We start from the raw sequence: 25,501 nt of genomic DNA, 5'->3' as shown, positions 1-25,501 counted from the left end.
ATACACATGGAGCCCTAAAGAAACGCACAAGGTATTGCTGACTTTTTATTTTTTGATCTAAATATGGGGCTGGGGACGACCAACTTCAAAAACATACTGGTTAACGAAAATGAGAAAGAGAATGATCTTGTTTAAAAAGAAAGAGAAGTTAGAGCATATTAACTTCTTATGATAAGGAAACCCCCCATCTATTACTTAGCACAGCAGCCACCTGAGACCCCCACCCCTCACAGAAGACCCGCATCAGCATAATACTAACCTAACACCTGGTGCTATTACCTGGCACATCAGCATAACACTAAACCCATTACCTGGTGCATCAACATAATCCTAACCTATTACCTGACACATCAACTAACCTATTACCTGGCAGGCATTAGTCACCTGAGACCCCACCCCTTGGATCACCCCAACTTAATAAAAGTGGGAAAAACTGGGTAGACGGGGCTCAGAATTTGGTGGCGAGACCCCTCTGAGCCTGCCGGCGAATAAGGCGAATAAACCTTGATTCTCCGACTCTCCATGTGCCACTCAGTTTGTCCTCGGGACCACCCGCTGTAACCCTTGCTGTAACACTTAGACAACAGCAGAAAGAGGAAGCCTGGAAAGTAATAAAGCCATGTATATGACAGGCAAGGTCACAGTTGAAGTTGTACATTTAACCCAGAGGTAACTTCTAAAGACATGAAATACTGAAATAAATCTTTGAAATATCTCTTTCCTTCTAATGCTTATCCTACCTCATTTACTAAAGGATTTTAAAAATACATTTGTCTTTATAGCTTGTTAAACAGTAGAATCTTTCTGCAAACTAATTGACAGAATTGATTGCCTTACATCAACTTTTCTGCACATATAATTGATTTTTAATTCACTCTCATTTCCGAAAGGACTTGACAATACACTCCAGTCTATCTACGCTATTGACTTCTTTAAACAAGGCTCTGGTTCAAAGGCTAAAGAAAGTTAACGATAGGAAAAATGGGCCAATTTTATTAAAACTTAAAACATTAGGCAAACCTCACTTGAATCTAGATTTTTCTTTTTTAATATCAAGGACTAATTTTTACCATGGGTTATAAAAAAGAATACATAACATGAAGTAATATGTGTATTACATATGTGTAAGTAATATATCTACATTTTATTTCCCTTATTTTTCCAATTCCCATATCTATGAATTTAGTTGTTCATAAGAAACAGTATCAATTTAGTTTGAAATTGGAAGAAGGGCAGCCAGTAGAGAGAAAAATCTACTTTGATTCAATTTAAAATTTACTAAGTATCTATCTAGCATGTGATGCACTAAACAAACCATGTCTATATTTTGGGTTAATAGCAAAGTTTCCAAGTGAACTGTAAAATTTTTCATGTTAAAGTCTTTTGAAAAGTGAGAATTTCAATGTTATGACTCAATTTACATGCAAATCTGTGCACACATAAATTAAAAATGACATAAAACCATGTATGTACATAAACACAGACAGGAGAGAGCAAGAAACCAGTAAGCAAACTGTTAGATGATGTGTTAGTGGTGAGGTTTTAAATCCCCTTTAATATTTTTATAATGTTGTTCTAACAATGGAGAAAATTTGCATAAAATTCTAAAAAGAAGTGAATGGGTTCATACTAGATGACCTACAGGATTCTCCTATCATCAACATTTCTCGAATGACTACATAGAGTGGTCTACAACTCTGAAAATTTTACCATTCCTAAATATAATTAAGCCTTCCCCTACATTGCTGATGTAAAATTTCAAAATAAAACACCAAGATTACGGCTACTTTCAACCCACGTGATGGTAACCGCAGCCTGTGAGAGCCTCTCTCCCTTTTGTCATTATCCCCAGTGCTCTGCTTTCACCTCCACAGCCTCCTGCTGGTAGGACCTTAACTTGGATTTTACTGTGAATTCCATTTTCTTCAGCTGCCACTCAAATAGTAAATAAAATTCACTGTATTTTTGCCCCACTAAGCAGCTCTGTCTTCTGGCACACCCAGATGCCTGGCTTGAAAAAAGTGAACAATGAAAATGATGTTTTCTCAAGCAGACATTCCAAAAAGGGCATAACAAAGGCATCTGAAGATGCTGCTGGGGAAAGACCATACAAATAGCTGTGCGTATGCTGTGTAATTCCTTGACCAGCTGCGCAGGTTCACTGGATTACAAATTTAGAAAATTACTTCGCCATTTCATGTAAATTTTAAAAGAAGGATTTTCATTTCTACTTATGATACACTGGGCTTTACACTGAAGGAAGGCTTAGATGTTTTAAAATTTATGAACTTGTAAATAGATCCATGTACGTGGCCAATTAAGGTTTATCACCACCACGGATTAACTATCTTTGGATAAAAATTTCAGAGCTTAGTTGTATCTAGGTTGTTCACCTCAATGCATTACATCAAAATTGGTATAAAATATTTAATGGGGGGCATATTTCAAGATAAAAGCTACCATTACTCAAGATGAAATGGAAACACCTTGCAGTAATATCACAAGCAATAAAACCTTTTTCACCTTGTGCAACACCTGGATTTTTGCTGAAAGCTAATTCAACATGAAAATAATTTCAAAAACCAAATACAGCCAAGTGGATAGAAAGCAAAGGGTGAAATGCACAGCTCAGTGGAGCACCCAATCTTACAACCTTGCAAGTCAGGCCAAACTCTACAAGGAAAATGCAGGCCCTGAATTTTAAAAAGAATTCAATTAGCATCCTCAGTATTTCCATAATCAACAGCTGAATGCTAATTGAGAGCACAGCATCAAGCAGCAACGGAATCCCAGTGCAATAAGCAACAACCAGCAGCAGCAAATGCTACCTTCAGCTCACATGCATAAATAAACAGAATTAATAACTACCCAAGCATGGAAGGGTGACTTAATCTGTTTCGATTAGGTGTAGTTCAGCCTGGGGCCTTTGTGTTATATTTGAATGTATTCATCATGTTTAATTAAAAACCTAATAATCTAGGGTTTCAGTTTTGGGGCTTTTTTCTTTGAAGTTCTAATCTGTATTTCCTCTTCTATTCCTAAATTCTACTGATTTAGATGACTTCCTGAAAGGAACAGTACTTTTAGCACGATGTACGTGAACTTGTTTAACCATCAATACAACTCTCACAGGGAGTAGCCGCCATTGCTTTGGCTCCCTCTTTGCCCACACCACAGTATTTAATAAGCTTTATGAATTGGGTTAGCATTTCTTCCAGAATGTTTCTCTGGTTTGACCCAGTTTATTTGGCCTGAAAGATATGCCAAATTAACTGGGCATATAGATATAAGATATAACACTAAACCTATTACCTGGTACATCAACATAATACTAACCTATTACCTGACACATCAACTAACCTATTACCTGGCAGACATTAGTCACCTGGGACCCCACCCCTTGGATCACCCCAACTTAATAAAAGTGGGAAAAATTGGGTAGACAGGGCTCAGAATTTGGTGGCGAGACCCCTCTGAGCCCACCAACAAATAAACCTTAATTCTCCGACTCTCGTGTGCCACTTGGTTTGTCCTCGAGACTACTCGCTGTAACACTTGCTGTAATAATACCACATCTATATGCACACAAACTGTCAGGGAAATTACTGAGAAAGTGTGAGATGGAAGGCTTCCGATTGTATAATCCGAGGTCTAAGATCTCCAGAATTAATGATTATCTAAAGGCCTAGGAAAAAGAGGTTAGGTGATAGGATGATGATGATGACGAAGAATTTGGGAGCTTTTACCAAAAATAAAACTTTTAAGGTCAGCTTTGGATATATGTAGAAGTTTTTCTCTTTGATGTTGATTCATAATTATTAACTATTATAAGTTTTAAAATGCTGGATTAAAGATGATCTTAATTATAGTGAAGAATTTTTTAAAACAATAACCTTGAACAAAGAGTAACCAATGTTTAAGCCCCTCCTAGAGAGAGACATTATCTTCATCATTAATAAGTCCTCATGCTTAGTAAGTTTATAAACCAGGAGGGCAATCAACTCAGAAATAAAGACTTTGGGGAACAAACAGTTGACAATTACAGCACAAAAGTTAGCATGAGGAGGCAAAGGATTATCTGCCAACAAATGATGCAAACAGGAGATGCAGTTCAGAAGAGGGAGCAATGGCTGTGGGATGGGCAGAGGAACTGAGCTAAGCCATGGAGACCTGTCAGGGTCCAGACTGGCAGGACAGCGGTTAGTTTCTTCACAGAGCAGGGGGCCTGCCAGGGTCAGGAGGTACCTGGGCCCAGTCTGTCTACTGCACAGGGGGATTCATGCCCTCAGGTACTTATTCCACCAACCTTCTCACAGGGGCAGCTGCTTCCCAGTATTCATATAAATGCAAAGAGAAATAACCGTTAAAGGCAACAAAGTTTAAAAATAACTGTTATAGAATATTCCAAGTATATAGAAAACTGGGATGGGGGAAAAAAGGGAGGTAGGCCCACGTACTTTGTTTAGCTGGGACACATTTGTTTTGCTTATTCCTGTGATTCCTGAAGTGAGAAAATGTGGTAAATTCAACACGAGGGGTCCACATGAACACAGATGTTTTTTCATAGCTACTGCCAGGCTCAGGTAAAGAGGGGACTGCCTTGTTGCCACATAGATCTATTCAAAGATGTGATCTGGATGCATTCATCAAAAGCTTCCTTCAGTCTTTCAATTATTCAATCACTCCCTCTTACTCACTGTTAAGGTTTCAGAAAGTGAAGCTTCGCTTCCTACAAATAAGGGAACCATTTGATCCCTAGGCTCTGCAAGGGTTGGATGACTGCCAAAACACTGCTCAAAACAAGAAGCAAACATGATAAAAATGAGCCCAAACTGACATGGATTTATGCAGTTAAGGATCATTATCCCGTACTCAAAATATCCACCACTCTGGAGTCATGTTTTGTTTTTCAAAATAAAGCCAGGCTCTTTCTGATGGGTAAGACCCTCTCCCATCTCACTGCTAAAAACCCCTGAGCAGCTGCAGTGGGGACACAGTCAACTTCTTGCCCAATATAAGCAAGAGCTGTAGGAAAAGGAACTCAGCTTTCTTTTAAGCAGGAAAAGAGGACTTGGTGCTGTATATTTTTAAAATTCTAAAGGGAATGAAAGGTCACAGGACAAGGGAAGGGAAGGAAGGAGGGAGGAGAGTTGTGGCTGGGAAGGAGCTGGAGGCAGGAGGAAGAAGGGGGTCCGTGGGGGAACACCAAGAAGAGGCAGAGAGGCACGGAGAGGAGAGATGACGTCAAAAGGACATGGGGACAGAAGGGAGATGCTCAAGAACTGCAGGAGAGTAAGTCACATGCTGACACAGACCTAGAGACTGTGCTATGCCAGGCCAAGAAGAGCGAAAGAAATCTTGGAAAGAGTGGTTAACCAACGGCCACATTACACATACCTGTTCCATCCTTTTCATCTCCTTATGTCCTTTTTCCACAAAGGCTCTTTGTAGAATTTTAAAATCTTAATCAAATCTCTTATCTCCTCACATAAATATGTTTATACTGAAAAATAATGTCAATATGACTTCTCAAAACGACTGAATTTATCGTCATTATTTTGGCCATTGTCTGAACATTAAAATATGTTTAAGATGTTTCCACCTCTTTACCAATCATGTAAGAAATTAATATTTTTTTATTTAAAACAGCTACACTAACTTCATCATAAGTCTGATAACACTTAACGTCTTGAGGGACTATTTGACAGCAGCCTATTACCAAACCCTCAAGGGCCATTTCAGTCCATCTCTGCTGCCTCCCAGTTTCGTCCTCATTCCTCTCCACCTTGCCCACCTGTAGCCAGAGCTATTCTAGGAACACAGTCTCTGCTCTACTTTCCATGTACATCTCAGATCTCACCACTTCTCTCCGCCACGCTGCTCCCGCACTACTCAGTCACCAGCCCCAGCCTGGACTCTCACAGGAGCCCCCCCAAGGCCACTGGACTCAACAGCCAGAGTGAGCCCCACCTCCAGAGAGAATCACTCCTCTGCTCAGAAGCTGCTCCATGTAGAGCACATTGCAAGGCCCTGACCACGGGTCCCCACAGGCCACACCTGATTCTGTTCCCTCTGGGGCACACCCTCCTCCCCTACACCCACCACCCGCCTCTCCTACTGCTCCCCACTCCTTGCTGTGCTGCAGATACATTCCTACCTATTTCTTCAACACGCCAAGCATGCTGTCACCTTTGGGCCCAGAATTCTCTTCTCTCTGATATCCAACAGGCTCCCCTCCTCACTTAGCTAAGGTCTCACCTAAATAAATGTCACTTACCAGGACCTTCCTGATCCCTCTTACATAAGACAGTGCCCCCATAGGTGATTCCCCATCCTCATTACCCAAGTCTGTTTTTCCTCAGTGCTCTACCACCACTTGACAATACTGATTTACGATGGTTTCCCCTCAAAACATAAGACTCTTAAGGAGGGACCTTGTGTTCTTCTTGATACAGCTTGTCTAGCACAGAACTGGGCACACAACGAGCACTCAGTAAATAATAATGAACAAAAGAGAGCAGGATCAGGAAAGCACATACAATTTCTAAACACTTTCTCAACACACAGGTGAGGAACTTGCAATCAGCATGTGTCTCACTGCCAGCTTTCATCTAAATTTCATTCCACTTGAAGGGCAAATGTCAAGCAGTAACATTTGTACTGAAAACTGTATTTGCACAAGCACAAGCAATGTGTTAAGTCTTTTATAGCAATACCTTTTACAAGTCACAAGATGGGGATGTGGCTTCATGAGAACTCTGTCTGCTGGGTGGGAATCTGTGGGTTTGCAAGTCTGTATTTGTGGGCACATTTCTCTCTCCCCACATCCTTCAATGGGCCACAACAATTGAATCAATATGCATAACCTGCTGTATTTACTTAAGCAAGTCTATGCTTCTTACTTTTAATTAATGTCCTTCAGTAGGTTGGGGTCCTGCAAGTCACCAACCTGACTCTAGGTTATCTATCAACTGATTTTAACATGCTTGCATCTTTAAATAGGGTGGTATCACGAGCTACCTTGCACCAAAAATAAATTCAAATTCACTTTTGTAAGGAGTAACTATCGATTTCTCCTGTCTTTCCATGAAATTTGGGCAAATCTTTCCCATCATCTATGGAATCTAATCTTACTAAAATCAAGTCTTTCTGTACAATTATGAGGCTTAAAGAAAGGCTCTTTCCTTTTGACTAATGGATGCCATGGATAGACTCTCTGCGTAACTGAATTTTCTGAATGAGCTCCTTTCCCTGAGTAGCAGGGAGGTCAGATGCCAAGAAGCAAACGCCCTAATGACCCAGAACACGAGGCAGACGCAGGTTCATGCTCACCACTTCATCCTCGGTCCAGCACTTCTCGATCAGCTTGGGAACAGGCTTCTTCACCAGGCGCTGCAGGGCTTTGCCAGCATCATAACCACTTTCATGTAGCTAAAACAACAACAATTTTAGTTAATTAACTGCACCAAACAACAGAACTGGAAACAAATCAACAAAAGGCAAGCCCTGCATTTACTTTCTCTAATAGTGCGATCCCCAACCCCTGGGCCACAGACAGGTACCAGTCTCTGGTGCCCCAAAGGGTGGGGACCACTGCTCTAATAGATGAAATCAAGAAAAGGACATACAGACTGACAATCATTTTAGTCAGCATGGTAATGTTTTGGAACCATGCCCTAAGTTCTAGCTGTTCTGGGAGAGGGAGACAAGAAAGGCATAGAACACAGTGGCAATAATAGGAACAGGATTAACAACAAAGCACACCCCTAGTGAACATTTGGCCTGGCGGAGTGCTCAGCACATTCCATGCACTCATTATCTTACCTAACACTGTGATGAAAGTATTTTCTCATCTAATCTTATGGGATAGGAACTATTGTCACCCTATTTTACAGATGAGGAAACTGAGGCACAGAAAGATCAAGTAAAAGTACTCACCACACTGAGCCAGTAGCTGGTGGAGCCAGGACTAACACAGCCAGCAGGACACCCACTCTTGCCCCATTCTCCCCAAAGCAGCCTAAAGGCATACTAGATTATGTTCTTTCCTTTTAGCATTTCTTCAGTTTTTCAACTATAGTAATTTCACTAAAAAACATTTGAAGTGCCTTAACTATAAGAGCTTTTTAAAGAAAATAATTATGTAATAGTATGCTAATTTTCAGTACATATGTATGAAGATTCTGGTTTATCTACACACACCATTCCTGGTAGGACCCAATTTCTCTCATGTTAAAGCTAACCAACTTTTCTCACCCTGTATCTTTTCAACCCAGTGCACTGCCTGATACCACCGACTCCTTCTTCCCTTGCCAAGACATTCCTGGTGTGACTTCTATGACCCCAACCACTTCTCTTAGTCCCAACTTATAGATGGTAGAGAAACAGCAGGTAGAAAGATAATCTTGCTCTCTCTACTTCTCCAAACTGTTACTTATCACTCAAAATTCTCACTGGAAATCTGCTTTTCCTTTATACAGCTAGTCTCCTGATACAAGAATTGATTTTGGCTAAGACTTGTATCTCCAGTGCCTAACACAGTCGATAGTATAAGGTGATACTCTAAAAACACTTGCTAAATTAATAAGGAATAAATAGATTCCTTCAACTACTGTCCCTGGGTAGACTCAATCCAAGTCTAAATCTCAGTTTATTCAAACTCATTCAGCCTACGATGACTGAGTGCCTAGCACGTTCCAGGCAATGAATGTATCAGACCCTGGGATACAGCAGTGAGCAACACAGGCAGAGGAATTGCTGCCCTTATGGAGTAGACAATCTGATCTTTTCACTTGTGCTTCACCCTCTTATTTTGACAATCTGCCAGCATTTGCTGAATACCCAGGACAAGTAAAGCACAAGCCTTAATAAATCATAGTCCTTATTTCTAAGAAACTCACAAACTGGTGGGGACACAACACATAGAAGGGGACAAGATCAAGTAGGTTGCCAGTTGCCTGGGTGTAGCAAAAAGCTATGGAATCACAAGATTCCTTTAATAGAAGACTCATGAGAAGGACATGCAGACTGCCTTCCTAGCAACTGTGGCAGCCCCAGGGTTAGGCACACAGTAAGTGGCAATAAATATTGGGAATGAATGAATGAATGAATGTTAGAAACATACACAAGTCTCTCTTTTAACTATTTGATTACTGTTGAAAGGGATATCACACATAATCATTTTCACTGCTCTCTCAGCAAAATGGAAAATATTAAAAATTTAAATTTCCAGAGCATTCTCCCTGTTTAGAGGACACCAATTTATTTTAAATCAAGACTGGAAATTCCAGGCTGTATGTCTGCTATAAGTCCACTGTCTTAAAACAAAACAAAATATCTACAACAATGATCAATGCTGGATCTCACTTTGGAGTGGTGGTATAGTGAATAAATGTTAACATTTACTTTTATGACATTCCTCATTAGACCCTTTTTAAAATAAAATTGCTACTATAATTTGCAAATGTTTGAAAGCTATCCAATATAGCATCCTTTCAGAGGTACAAAAGGATTTATAATAAAGTTAGATTTTCATACTTTGCCTTATGTCCAAACAAGTATATATTTGCCAAGTTCTACAATATAATAAGAATTTATAATGACAGCTTAACATGGATTAAAACTGAATAAAAGGAAAAAATCAAATGCCTGCTCAATTGAAAAAGCACACATTTTAGTGATAATCTGAAATCAAATCAAATTGATCAAATCATAAATTTCTAATAAAAGGCTCATGGCAAAATTAACATTTTATGAGGTCATTACAGTTTCTAATTAATTATAAGAAAAGTGTGAAAAACTATGGACTCTGGAGCCAGAATGCATGGATTCAAATTCTAGCTCTATTACTTACTAGGTATGTGACCTTGAGCAAGTTACTTACCATTGTGCCTCAATTTCTACATCTTTAAAAATGGGTATAATAATAACATTGACCTTTAAAGGCTATTGTGAGGATAATATTACAAATATGTTAGCTACTTCTTTAAAAAAGGAAAGAAAAAAGGGAAGCAGTCTCATCTTAACTTTTGTCAGTCTTCTAGATTAGACAGTAAGTAGTCTTTTCAGAAACAGAAAAATTTTTTTTAAACTATAAACAAAAACCACTTATGTTTTGCATAATTACCCATGTCAACACTTTATGAAATTTTATTAAAACTCTGGTACAGTACACAGGAAAATTTTAATTTTTCAATCTTATGTGCCCAGTACTAGGAAATCATGCATAAGAACATAAGGCCCACTCTAAAAGCAAACTGCTGAGTGCATGTTTAAATCACATCTCATTAATCCCTATGACATTCCTGCCTTCTGGTGAACCGAGGAACCAAGGAGAGCTGTGAACTATAGATGGAAGAAATGCTTCCACTAACTGGATGAGTGCACTGTCGTGGTTGGTGAGCTTGTTCAAGAGGGCTACTGCCTGCACGTACCTCTCAGCTACATTTCTAGTGAGGTGCTTAATTGAGAAAGAGGCATTTTCCCTAAAAATACCTCAGTATTCTTGCTTCTTTTATAAAAGTTAATTTCAGATTGAACTTTCCCCTGAAGAAGCTGTTGCAATTTATGTGGTAACTGGAGCTTCTACCATTCCATTCTCTAAATAATGGGTAATTCCCTCCTTTTCTTTGACCTACTGTCTGCCTGGCCTCTTAAAATATTCCTATTCCTGATCTTTCCATGATGTAAACCCAATAAATATTTATTGCCTACCCCTCCCACCCCAATATAAAGAAACATTTGAAAAGTAAAAAGTGTGGAATTATTTACCAAAAGTGATGAAATACTTCTTGAACGGATGAAGGTAGAACACTGCTATGCTGTCATCAGTGTCTCATAGGGGGTAGGACAAGGCTGGGTCAAGTGGCTGTTCTGTCATGCCCTCCTCCTGGGGACCAAAGGGCATCTTTCTAAAGGGTCACCTTCCTCTCTACCTTCTAGGAATCTTGTCTGAGAATATTCTCAGAGAGAGCTTTACTTACAGAGTTATAGAAATACTTTGATTATATTTTATTAAAGATACACTTTTAACATAATAGAAGTTGTTATGGCCCAAGCAGTTCTGGAATAGGGAAGATTATCTTCATAGCACTTCGGGGAAACTACTGGAGTTCAGGGCACCCTTCATTCCTGCAACACATATTTATTGAGTGCTTAGCTGTGTCAGGTACTCTTCTGAGTGCCAAGACAGATGCAGCTCTGAACAACAAAGACAACAGACATCAGAAACTTATGACTAAGAGTAGTGCACAGCCTGAGAATCAGAATAAATGTGCGGTTCCAGGGTGATATATCTATCTAAACGTCACATCCAAACTCTAGGGTCCTAAAAGGCTGGGTCTACCTTCTTTGCTTAATGCATCATGATCAAATAAGCCCTTCTTAAAAGGGGTTTGTTTTCTGGATGATTATGAAGACTTTCTTCAGATGGGGGCCAAAACAAAATTCAAGCAGGAGCTCAAATGGATATTTCAAGTGTATTCCTCATGTAAATTAGAGCTGGTAAGCCTACCAAATTACTGGCTATCTTAAATCTCTAAAAATTATTATGAAAAACATTCCCCTCTAATATGGCATCAAGCTCTGAAGGAATGAGATAATTTCATCTTGTAAAAATCATTATGTAGGTTTCAAATTTTAAACACAACCACACAGATCACAATCACACAGAAATATCAGGAAATTCAACGCAGGCTTTCCAATATTGCTAAGGTAAAAGGTCTTTCAGGCCAGGCGTGGTTGCTCACACCTGTAATCCCAGCACTCTGGGAGGCCGAGGTGGGAGGATCGCTTGAGTTTAGGAGTTTGAGACCAGCCTCAGCAGAAGCGAGACCCCATCTCTACTAAAAATAGAAAGAAATTAATTAGCTGGGCAACTAAAAATAGAAAAAAGTAGCCAGGTGTGGTGGTGCGTGCCTATAGGCCCAGCTACTTGGGAGGCTGAGGCAGGAGGATCACCTGAGCCCAGGAGTTTGAGGTTGCTGTGAGCTAGGCTGACATCACGGCACTCTAGCCCAGGCAACACAGCAAGACCCTGTCTCAAAAAAAAAAGAAAAAAGAAAGGTCTTTCAATGTGAATAAGGCTTTCTACCATTTCCCTAGCTGTTAATAAGGCTGTTCAAAGAAACTGTAATGAAGATGAAGGAAACAACACTCTCAAATGTCTTATAGCTTCACTCTGTAGCCACAGAAAAGCAATTAAAGCAAGATAATTAAACCTTTCTGTCCATTTTGCAGCCAAGTCAGGCTGGTAAAAACTGGAATGAAATGCAATTTTAATGTAGAGTGCAGAGAATTATACATTTTGGAACTACTGCAAAAAGCAGGGATCAAGATTCCTTACTCAATCAGCTTCCAATCTCCAAAAGCTACTGATGGGAGAAACACTTAAGTCTTATGCCATCTCTGTCACCCGGCCCAGCACTACAGCTATGTCATTTAAGCAGAAACCACTTTCAAATTCATCACCACAGGTGTGTGGTGGTTTTGTTTCTGGGGGGTTTTTTTTGTTGTTTTTTAATCCAACGACCAAGGAAATGTTTACTTGTAAATCTGTCTGCCTCTTTTCTGCATCACTAAACTGCTTGACTACACTTCTAAACAAACAAAACCTGTCTTCCCTAAACTACAGGTCAAGCAAGATCTTAGATTTACAGCTGGGGAATTTTATAGCAAAACAGTGATTCTTCACCAATCCACTAGCCATTCAAGTCATTCCATCACAGAACTATCTGTTTTGCTGTTTTCCTGCAATTTGTCCTTTTGCCTGGGCTTGCTCCACAGAATCCTCAGAAATGTGTTTTTTTCTTCATTTTTTGTTTGTTCATTGTGAAAGAGCAAATGTGAACTCTTCCCCTGTTAGGTTGCGTGTCTAGCCTTCTTCCGCCACACCTTCTGCAGCAGAAATCCCAGTGCCCATGACATCCAGTGGGAAGTGCCAGCCCCAGAAGCAGGCTGCTCACACCACATTTTCTTTGCCTTCCATTCATTCAACAAAGAGTTACCAACCAACTCCGTATGCCAGTTATGGTGCTAGCAATGGAGACACAGTGGTGTACAAAGATAGACAGGTGTGAACTATGCAAAGTGGACTTGGTAGGGGATTTTGGTGCTAAAAACAATAGCAGCTTCCAAATAATCAACGCTTGGTGGTTTCACTGTAACAACAGTAACCACTACACTGAATCACTCAGGCCCAAAGACACTGAGCCCTAAGTAATCGGACATACTAAGCCAGCTATATAAAAAGCTCTCAAGGACTCCAGGTGCTCAGCAGCCCCTTCTACATAAATTATCAAATAGTCGGTGCCTTGTGAACCCTAGCAAAAACAGCATAGGATTTGAGGCAGGTGACAGATTCTTCTTCTAGCTTTGTCCCAAACCAGCTGCGTTGAAGTTCTCATCTGTCAAATGGGTATAACACCACCAGCCCTCAGCTGCATCACAGATGGAAAGCATTAAATGAAATGAAACGTGTCAAGTTACTCTGAAATGTAAATAGCTATAAACTGTGTAGTGGTCCCATCATGGAGAGTAATATTTTAGATACATGGCTCCTACAAAACAACTAGAGGTTCAATAGAGCCGATGACACTGGTAGTCAATCTATATCTGCAATTGTCTTATTACAGCCTCTGACCTCTTCCTGAGTAGCAGAAAGAAAGGATCATGCTACAAGAAGAAAAATACATTTCTGCGTAATTACCCAGTTAAATCTGCTACTCTCACTCTGCCTGACAAATCATTCCCTGCTTATTACTTTCTATAATTTAATATATATATAAGTGCTTTACTGGAAAGCTTCTCGAAAGAATAAATAATACTTAATGACTGCCTACAGTTTAATTAACTCATGATTGAACTTCTCATGGATTGCTATAAACATTAAATTATATCCTTCCTCAAAGCTGCCATAGATAGAAATCTTGTTTCAAGCTTTAATTCTCCTGCCTAAACAATTCTGAAATTTCAGCAAATCTGTATGTTGGACAGAGAGATGAGAGAATCCACCTTAATGCCTGGTTATAAAGTATGTTATTTTATAGAGCAAGGACGAGGTCTTAATTTAAATAAGATTGAAAATGTGCACATGTCCGAACACCCCATTAATATTACAGCAGTCATTAAACATCTCTGGATCTCGGCAGTCTTATTAGCATAAACTCTGCGTATTACCACAAGGTTTCAAGTTTCTACTCTGCCTTCTCATCTTAGCTACCATTTTCTGTCTGCGTGATGTTGCAAATAAATTTTCCTTTTGGCATGGCTCAGCTGTCAGGCACCTCTGTTTTATAATGAACCCATGAATTACATCTCCCTGCTCTGACATCTCTGGTCTTACACATCAAAATATTGTTCTTCAATCGTAATTTATGGCTTAATTTAAATGTCCCTTTTCCCGTGACCTTTTAAGATCAAATGGCATTGCATCTGGCAGTTTCTACTACGCCAAAGCACAATTTTTCAAATGCAGCCATTATAATAACTGTAGAAAAAGCCTATTTAAGTTGCACTGTATTTAAGCTAACTATTAAATAATTACTGTCCATTAAGAACAACATTAGATCTCAAAGTCTTTTGCTATGCAAAATATGCTGTTTATAAATGACAAGAAATTGTCAAAATAACTTAGAAAGGAAAAAAGGTAGGATTTGGAATAGATCTTAAATTTTTTATGTAATCTTAATTATTTTAAGTGTTAACACAAATGAGAAAGACCTTGCCAAAATCTGTCCAAGAGAAAGTCTTTAAAAAAATTCTCATAAACCACAATTCAGATGTCAATACATTTTCATTCGTACCTCCATCATCATCAACGATCTTGTACCAAATAAAAAATATCATACATGTAAATGTTAAAAAAAAAACTAGACTTGAAACAAAAAGCACAATGTTTATTTTTATTTGGCCACTGTCACTCTAAATAATGCTGTTTAAGCACCAGAGAGGCTTAATTTGTCTGAATATTCTTATGGGAGCACATTTCAGAGATAATGACAAAGACAAAGAATTTAACTGCTGAGAGTAGAGCTTGAGGGAAAAGTCCAGTTAATTTTCAGAAGGAAATATAGTCATTGAACCAACCTTCTTGCCCCTCTCCATCACTTTTTAAAACTACAAGGTTCCAGGAATTATGCCAGCCCCTGGAGTCTTGACAGGAGAAAGGAGGGAGAACCAATATTTGTTGAGCAGTACACTTTGTGCCAGGAACCGTGTTAGGCCTTTATGATTTCATCATTCCACACACACTCTTTCGTGGCAAGAGTACTACAAATGAGGAAATGAAACCAAGAGGTTCAGTATCTTGCTCCAGGCCACTTCCCTAGCGAGCAGCAGCACAAGGATTCTAACATAAACTCATGTTCTAGGAAGAACCTGGGGGCAGTGTCTGTCTCCAAATGTCTCTACTGGAGCAGTGGACAGGCAATCTGTTGGTAACAATGAGCACAGGGACTTTTCCAGCTGCAATGACAAAACAAGCACACTATCTTTTCTTAACTCTGAGCTTGGAGCTGAGGGTAGGATAGAGGAAAGAAGGGAGCCAGCCGCTCAGAGAAGAGGAAAGACACACACATAAACAAAATAATGAAATAAATGCTATCACGAAAACACATGAAGTGCTAATGAAAGCTGATGGGGATGACATTTACTCAGTCTGGAAAATCCAGATACCTCCACAGAGTAGGTTTTGAAAATCAACAGAATAGGCAGTGTAGTATGATTAACCTTGCCTATATTTAATAAACAGCAACAACCAAATAAAAAACATTAATCTATACTTGAGGCCAGGGGTTCGAGACCAGCCTGACCAATATAGGGAGACCCCCATCTCTACAAAAATACTTAAAAAATTAGGTGGGTGTGGTGGTGCATGCCTGTAGTCTCAGCTATTCAGGAAGCTGAGGCAGGAGGATCCCTTGAGCCCAAGAGTTCAAGGCTGCAGTGAGCTATGACTGTGCCACTGTATTCCAGCCTGGGTGACAGAGTGAGACCCTGTCTCTTGAAAACAAATATTTTTCTAGGAGCAAGTAAAAATAGGCAGTAATATGTCTTAACATCTCACTTATAATTGAATTTCCTTAGGCTGGTACAGAAATTGCCATATTTCTCATTCACAATTAGCTACCACATAATATTACGCCTGGAAATTAGCAGGTCACTATCTCCTGGCTATGGTATTTTTGAAGGTGTTCTAGATCCAAAGGAAGAGCATCAAATTCTGGCCTTTCAACTGAGGCCAGTAAAGCTACTTTGGAAACACAGAACAAACCAAATTCTGAATGTCTTGGCCATTTTTGAGCATCTGTCCACTGTGAGGCTCTATCAGACACTGTCTTCATGCAAACACATACCAAGAGCCTGAGGAGGTCCTGGTACCAAAGACATGGTTTTAGGAGTTCTGTAAAGTTGAAGCCTAAGCAGGACAGGGTTCTTGCTCAGATCTTCATTCAGATCTTCTCTGCCACCAGCTGTGTGATTTTAGGCAAATTAATTATCTCTCTAAACCTCAGTTTTCTCAGCAGCAGAAAGGGAGAATAGGGTATCTATATTGGAGGACCATTTAGGATGAAATAAGATCCATGGTCATCACTGACATTTGGAAATGCTCACTTAAGTACGGCTGACCAGGAAAGGATGGAGGGAGGGTGAACAAGGAGAGAAGTGAAGGCCCAAGAACTCAGGACACAGAGACTTGACATCAGAGGGAGAAGAGACTCTAATAACCACGAGATGACAATAGGAAGTATATTCATCTTTAAAACCAGCCACACAGGCTTTGACTCCCCATGTGCTAAGGAAGGAGAATAAGCTATAGAGAATAAGACACATGAATTTTATTTTACAATACAAGACAAGATGAAAGATGGGACTGAGAAGGGAACAGAGAACTTGGTGATTTGTTGGGGACCTAGAGAAACTCAGCTTGAGGACCAAGAATGAGTGTAACTCTGGTCACAGAGAGAAAAACTACTGGCACATTCATGAACCTAGCCTGTTTATATTGCTTTTCTGAATGATAATTATTTGTATGCTGAGAAAGACCTACTTCTGGCCAGAAGTAGAAATTAGAACATGTTTTCCCTTACTCCTAGCATCCTTACAGCCTTGAAAACAGAAAAAAATATGTAACATGAAACTAGGCAGAAGGCTGGAGGACGACAGAAAAACCACAATTCTATCCATCTCACATAGGCACTAGTGAGATCTATTCGCACATGGTAAAAATGACCTAGCAAGTATATGTGAAAGATTTTAACCAAATTCCTTCAATTTTCAATTAATTAAAACACACACACACACACAGAATCATAGCCAGTTGCATCAGTGTTAAGAAAGAAACATTTATAAAAACTGCTTTAAATTGTACCTAGTAGAATTTAGGTCCAGAAATCACTGCTCCCAATCCATGGACTGGGCAATGCTTAATCTCGGTGTTTTCTTTATGAGCAATTCCAAGGTTGTGCAAACAATATCATACTTAATCTTTCTGGCAACGATGATAAAGTTATGGAACAAAGAAGACCAAAGAGGCACACACTGAATCATATAAGGTTCCAGAGGTGGGAACATTTCTGACCAACTGCTCTTTTATCTGGAAACCTCAGCCAAGACCAGAGTTTTATTAACTAGGAAATAAGCAAAAAGCCTCTGGGCAATCAAAGTAGTGTCCCCACACAATCGCCCTGGAGAATCAAGAAGTTCCTCACGCTGAGCCTTAGAAACTTAGCTGCCTAGTAATTCTAGTTTTCGTAATCTAATAACAGATCTCAAAAGAAAAAAAATTGGAAAGACTATATGACTTCAAAACAGAGGAACAAAAAGAGAAAGAAAACTTTAAAAATAATAACAACAAAGAAACAAACAAAAACAGAGGAGCAGCAGAAGACAGCCTGACTGTGGGAGACACAAAAATTTGGCAACAATTATGCAAACCAAAGACCTTAAACTCTAACAGCTCCACATTACTTTGGGTAATAGCCACCAGTAATGATCACTTAAAGGCACCAAGTAAAGGTAGACTTCATTTGGGAATATATGAAAATGTACACCTCATTTCTGAAATGGATTTAAAAAGAGAAAGAAAAGGAGGAAAAGAGCTAATCTGTGAAATTCTTAGATAACTGGTATTCAAAGTACTGTGGTAAGCCCAACAAATATTGTGGGTGGGGAGAAGGTGGGCCAACCACAGACAGGCAGCAGGGAAGGCAGGAGAGGGGCAGCCCTGTGTAGTTATTTACAAACCCAGCGAGTGGGTGGGTAGGGGTAACAAGCAGCCTTTTGGAGAAAAGAGCTGGCCCGGGTAACATGGGTTGTCAGAGTCCAGTAGGGCTGGGCTCCAGGCAGGGCTGTGGACTGGAACTGGAACAGACAACAGAGATTTGAAAAAGCTATAGCTTCAAGGATAGCCTGGGATTAACTTAGGCCGGCTCAAAGATCAAGCTTATAAACAACACAAGAGCTTCCCCCAAGGGCTGCTGAGGAGCAATGCCCTCCCTACTCTACCAGGCTGAGGCTAGGATTGGGGCAGGCTGGACCTAGAGCTGCAGGGGGCTGGGGCAGAAGCTGAGGAAGAAATACTAGGCAATCTGGGAGGTCAGAATATACCAGTTAATACAGTAGCTATACATGACAGTTTTGTTATCTAAAGAACTATATTCTTTGCACAGAGAAAGCCAAATACTGCTGAGAGAGAGAGCGAGAGAGCGAGAGCGAGAGAGAGAGAGAGAGAGAGAGAGAGAGAGAGAGAGAGAGAGAATGTGTTTTAAGATATAGGGGCTTACTAATATGTTGTCCAGGCTGGCCTTGAACTCTTGGGCCCAAGTGACCCTCGTGCCTCAGCATCCTGAGTAGCTGGAACTACAGGTGTGTACCACCACGCCCAGCTTCCTTACAGTATTTTATAAATCAAATGTCCTCAAGATGTTACAGAAATATCACAGTCACTACTGGAAATATTTTTATACTCTCAGTATCTGAAAGTCCACATTTAAATCTAAACAAGTCATAACAGATAGGAAAGGATAGAAAATAATAATGAACTATTACAAACAAATTCAAAGTAAATACTATAATTTATTTTAGTAATATTTTATATAATAGTAATTTTAACTGTGGTAGGCCAAAAAATGAGAAGCAGAAGATACCTACATCAATTCTTGGAACCTGTGAATGTGACATTACTTGGGAAAAGGGTCTTCACAGATGTGATCAAATTAAGGATCTTGAAATAAGCAGATCATTCCAGATTATCTAGGTGGGCCCCAAATCCAATGACATGTACTTGTACAAGAGAGGTAGTGGAGAAAGAAGACACAGGCACACAGAGGAGAAGGCAATGTGAAGATGAACAGAGAGAGATGCGGCCAGGAGCCCAAGAGTGCCGGCAGCCACTGGAGCCTGGAAGCTGTGAGGCGTGAATTCTCCTCTAAGGGTGAGAGGGGCGTGGCCCTGCTGACACCCTGATTTCAGATTTATGGCCTCCTGAACTGTGAGGGAATAAATTTCCATTGTTTGAACCTACCAAGTGTGTGGCAACTGTTACAGCAGCCATAGAAAATTAATATACTAACCTTCAAAAATTAGGAGAGATTTTATAAAGAGCATTATGAAGTATACTTCAAGCTAGTATACGAAATGTATACTAGGACAAACATCATAAATGCTAGTATTTTACAGTACATTGTAAAGCTTGTGTTAATACATGAGCCCCTTTGAAACTCATGTGGTTTAAATCATACAACTGATTTCTTCTGATTTTGTCTAACAATTAGCTGCTTATTTACAATGCCCTCCCCTCAGAAACTCAAATATGTTTTCACTGAATAAATAAATGAATAAGTCACTTTATTAAAGCGGCTGTTTAAATATAAAAAGGCTAAGGGCTTTTATCTTGATTTGCTAAATACTGTGTTATTAACACTTAACATATGCTCAAAGATGTAAAAATTCTAACTGGTCAACATTAAGTGGATATTTTTCTAAACACCACATAAATCTCAAAACACTTTACCACTCTTTAGCACAGAAAAAAAATCACCTGATAAAGAAATTTCTTAAATTAGTAAATGACCTTTCTAACTTTTGCCAAACAAAAGTAAAAGCTGAATCACATTCCTTAGTCCCTGCTGAGAGCTTAGGAGTCAGGAGGGAGACACCTGGAAAGATTTCTAACTGGCTGAAGAGCAAATACTCCAAGTTACAGATTCCCTGGATATTTCAAAAGGACTGCTGTAAGGCACTGGCCTCAATTCTATCCTGTCCCCATGTTTAAATTGTTCTCTGTACATAAATATAAGACAGGTACATTTATTAATTTGTAGATGATAAACACACCTCACAGAATTGTTATGAAGATTAAATGAATTCACTCATAAACAAACTTTTATCTAGCACATGAGCACTCAATGATTACATTTTAATTTTGTTATTATTAATGACATCAGACAGCTGACCAATAGTTGATACCTGATAAAATGAAATTAACAGTGATAAATTTAAGGTCCTGTGCCTGGTTCCATATTCAGTGGAAAAGCTCAGGGGTTACAGATACGGCTTAGCAAATGCAAATACACAAAGAACAAATGAAACAAAGCAAAACAAGACTGACACACAGGACAAAAAAGAACGCGATGAGGACACATTCAAGTTAAGCTGAAACTGCACTGAGGTGAGCTTTTAGTGTAACTGATGGGCCATCCTCTTGTTACCTTATGCTGATCAGACCTGGGGAATGTGGCTTTAGTGCTTGTGCCACATTTTGCAAACAGACAGACAGAGCTGACCTGGAGGAGAAAGAAAATGGTAATATATACAAAATGCTGATACCACAACATGGAGGACACTTGAAGGCATTACCCGCAGTGAAAGAAACCAGTCACGAAGAGCCACATGTTGTACGATTCCACTTACATGAAATGTCCAGAATAGACAAATGCATAGGAACAAAGTAGATCAGTGGCTGCCTAAGGATGGGGAAGAGGGAACATAAAAATGGGGAGTGACTACTAACGTGTTTGAGCTCTAAAATTGATTGTGGTGATGGCTGCAGAACTCTGTGAATATACTAAAAGCCATAAACATATACATTTTAAATGGGTGGGTTACATAATACGTGAATTATATCCCAATAAAACTATTGTATAAAAAAGAGAAGAAAGAAATGGCTTAAGAAACTTAAGCAGTTCACAAGGCAAAGCAAAGCCAGGGTCATGACAGGAAGGGCTGCATTAGGGGCCAGACAGTGGAAAGAACCTACAGCAAGACTTCTCTGGTAAAATAATCAAATATAAAACCACTGCTACAATAAGTAAGAAAGATTCCACTATCAGAGGTTGTTAATATAAGCGGCCTTCTATCTCCCCATCCACCTTAGAGAAACTTAGGTAATGAACGCTCTGTCACATTTAGAGGAAAAAAGAGAGTAGGTAAAGTTCAACTTTTAAGTAAGCTACAGATTATCTAAGAAAAAAAAATCAATGTATTAAATTTAAAAAGTTATCTTTATCCAAATAAGACAAAGAAAAAGAATAAATCATATAATTTGTGTTAAAAGTGGTATTACCTGGAACTTTAGAATAGAACTGTGAATTTCTCAAACAAAAGAGAGCCATGTTGGTGTAAATGTCTAAACACTTAAATGATTTTCAAAACAATAGTTCAAAATGTTTCTAACTGGTCAAAGTACAAAAAAAGGACAGTTGAAAATTATATATTATTATGGTGATAATCAGTTGAAAGGTTTTGGCTATACCAGAAAACCTCAACTCCATGGTTTATTTCTACACCTTCACTAATGCTGTAATTAACAATACAACAAGCAGTAGACTTCAATATCCTGTTATTATATAAATACAACACTAGCAACAGTGCTTGTCAAGATTGATTTATATAAGGTACTGTTCTGAAATTTATTGGATTTCCATAATAAGAAATCATATAGCACATCAACCTTTCTCATTACTCTTCAACAACAAATCAAAAATCCTCAAAGAAAAAAACTACTACCCTACCTTAACCTAAGCCAGCAAACATTAACCATTTAATGTTGACTCATCTGAATGAAAAAATAATAAAAAGGGAAGAATGTAAGTAAAGGGTGTGGGTAAGGAAAAAGTGTCAGAATGAGCCTGATCACATGTGCAGGCAAATTGTTATAAAAGGGCCTCCTGGCGATTCCTTATGTGGGAGCTGAGAACTACGACAGACACATTCATTTAAGTCAGAAGCACTACAAAGCTAATCTAGATTCAGATGCTTCAGTGAAGTCCATTTAAGATGAACAAACAAAATCTCTGACATCTACAGACTTTATTTTTTTAGAATAAAAGAGAAGAAGATGAAAATGACTCTTAGAACAGGCTTATCTGCATATTCTGCTATGCCAACTTTAAAACATCAAGTTCTGGATGATCAAGTGTGACACAGACTTGAATCTGATTTATTTATTTATTTGTTCAATTGTTCAACAAAGACTTAGTATCTCTATGACATGTACCAGGCATTGGGCTAGGGCTCAGAAAACGAAGGTGATTAATACTCAATGGTTAACAAACAGTGATATTTACAGATCAGAGATAGAAAACTGTTAAGCTACTGGAAGCCTTGAATCCTTTGTTGAAGGAGGTGCAGGTGTGCATAAATACATAAGCAAACAAATACACACTCTCTTGAATATGTAAAAAGCTTAATCCAAATGTCTAAGAGCTACCCATATTTCAGGAAATAAAACTGTCCAGGCAGAGGTGAAATCTTTGCTACATGATTATAAATCGTACTTATATAAAGTGAGTGACTGCATGTATGTTTAGTGTTGGTGAGGAAAGATGAACATAAAAATGACTAAATTACTGAGAAAGAGAAGTCAAAACAATTTGAATTTTATTAGGAAATGAGAAAGATACCTAAGCCCAAAGCATGAAATCCAATCAGTTTAGTAAAAATAAGTCAACATTTTCTTTCTTTTTTTTCTGGAGATAGGATCTCACTGTCTCCCAGGCTAGAATGCAGTAGTGTCATCATAGCTCACTGCAACCTCAAACTCCTGGGCTTCAGTGATCATCCTGCCTCAGCCTCCCAAGTAGCTGGGATTTCAGGCATGCACCACTACACTGGGCTGATTTTTTTTACTATTTTTTGTAGAGATGAAGTCTTACTATGTTGCTCAGGCTGGTCTCAAACTCCTGGCCTCAAGTGATCCTCCCAACTCAGCCTCCAGAAGTGCTAGGATTACATGCGTGAGCCACTGTATCCAGCCAGTGTGTTATTTTCTAGAAAACCTTAGTCCCAAAATATAGGGCTTTTCTGCAGTTTCTAAGTGTGAATACAAAGGTCTATTTTGTAAAAGGCCAAATCAATGGAATCCTCAAACAGGAAATAGGAGTGCGTTTACCAAAATATGTATAAGACATGTATATTGAAAACTACAGAATCTTACAGCAAGAAATTAAAGAAAGCCTGCCACAAGCCTATAGTCCCACCTACTTGGAAGGCTAGGCAGGGGGACTGCTTGAGCCCAGGAGTTTGAATACAGCCTGGGAAACAGCAAGACCCCATTTCCAAACAAATAAAAATAAAATAAAATAAAACTTTAAAAAATAGATACATCATGATCATAGATTGGAAGATTCAACATTGTTAGGGTGTCAATTTTTCCCAAAATGATCATAGAGTCAATGCAATACCAATTAAAATTTCATCAGACTTTTTAAAAATTAGAAATTGGCAAACTGATTCCAAAATTTATATGGAAACACAAATGACCTAAAACTAAAGCAATCTTTAAAAAACAGCTATAAAGCAGGAAGATTTACACTACCTGAAGTCAAGACTTCCTATAAAGCCACAGTATTCAAAACACTGAGTTCATGATAAAGATAGACATTAGATCAATGAAACAGAACAGATTACAAAAAAGGACTCAAACACATAAAATTTATTGTCAATGAAGGTGTTTAGGCAGTTGAATGAAAAAAGTCTTTTCAACAGATGTTGCTCCAACAACTGGTATCTGTGTGGAAAAAAATCAACTTTCCCTCCCTAACTTGTAACACATGTAAAATTAATTCTAAATGAATCACAGACCTAAAAGTAGGAACTAAAATTTCTAGAAGAAAGCAAAGATATAATCTTTGTAATCTTGGAATAAACAGAGATACCTGCATGAAAGGAAAGTAATGATTACACTTCAGCAAAACTAAATATTGAAGACATAATTAAGGAAAAAAGTCATAGCATGGAAGAAATCATTCACAATACATAGATCAAAGGAATTCTATCTAAGGCCAGGTACAGTGGCTCACATCTGTAATCCCAGCACTTTGGGAGGCTGCAGCAAGAGGATCGATTGAGGCCAGAAGTTCAAGACCAGCCTGGGCAATACCGCAAGACCCCATCTCTATAAAAAATTTAAAAATAAGCTTGTGATAGCATGTGCCTATAGTCCCAGCTACTCAGGAAGGTGAGGCGGGAGGATCCTTTGAGCCCAGGAGTTTGAGGTTGCAATGTGCTGTGATCATACCACTGCAAGCCACTCTGGGCAGCAAAGAGAGACCCTGAATCTTTAACAAAAAAAAAAAGGAATTCTATCTAAACTATAAAAAGAGCTCTTAATAACTAAATTATAAAGGACAAACAATATAATTTTTAAAAATGGGCAAAAGATTTGAAAAGATGCTTTATAAAAAAAGATATACAAATAGGCAATATAGACAAGAAAAGATGCTCAATACTTTTAACAATGAGAAAATTCAAATTAAAACATGAATGAAATATCACTAATACCCATTTAGAATGGCTAAAATTAAAAGGACCAACAATACCAAGTCTTGGTGAGGATTCTCAAGAACTGAAATTCTAACACACTACTGATGGGAATATAAAATGGTACAACTATTCTAGAAATCTGTTTCACAGTTTTTTACAAAGCTTCCTATATACATATAATCCTGCCACTCCACTCCTAGGTATTTACTCAAGAAATTGAAAATGTATGTCCACACAAAGACTTGTACAACGTTGATAACACCTATGTTTATAATGGCCAAAAGCTTGGAAACTGCCAAAATGGCCATCACCATGTAAAAGGATACAAAATTGCTGAATATGCATGTCCATTACGACGGTATACTAGTAAAAAGGAACGAACGAACTACTGATACATGAAACAACATAAATGAATCTCAAAATCATAATACCAAAAGAAGACAGACCCAAAAGATTATATACTATATGACTCCATTCAGACAACATTCTAGGAAACACAAACTACTCTAAAATAACAAAACATATCAGTGGTCATCTGAGGTTAGAAACAGAAAAGGATTATAAAAGGGCATGAGGCAACTTTTAGGGGTACTGGAAATGTTTTGTATCTTGACCCTCATAGTAGTTTCCTAAGTGTATATATCTGAGAAGACTCACCAAGTTGTAGGCTTTAAATCAGAACAGTTTATTATACATAAATTTTATAAGTTGTTTTAAAAATTACACACTAAAAATCTCA

At 38.7% G+C, this 25,501-nt stretch overlaps 1 protein-coding gene across 6 annotated transcripts in view; it reads right to left on the bottom strand.

Annotated features, from left to right (window-relative positions):
* Positions 1-25,501, bottom strand: part of RERE (arginine-glutamic acid dipeptide repeats) — a 397,407-nt gene that overhangs the window by 95,188 nt on the left and 276,718 nt on the right. For all 6 annotated transcript variants that reach the window (XM_045546222.1, XM_045546221.1, XM_045546223.1 and 3 more), the window contains one exon: positions 7,333-7,431. In XM_045546222.1, coding sequence (XP_045402178.1) covers positions 7,333-7,431 — 99 coding nt within the window. The remainder of the gene's footprint in view (positions 1-7,332; positions 7,432-25,501) is intronic.

The sequence above is a fragment of the Lemur catta genome, chromosome 3 (assembly GCF_020740605.2).
Source record: "Lemur catta isolate mLemCat1 chromosome 3, mLemCat1.pri, whole genome shotgun sequence".
Taxonomy (NCBI): domain Eukaryota; kingdom Metazoa; phylum Chordata; class Mammalia; order Primates; family Lemuridae; genus Lemur; species Lemur catta.
The sequence above is the reverse complement of the archived record's forward strand: the minus strand, read 5'-3'. Positions and strand labels throughout refer to the sequence as shown.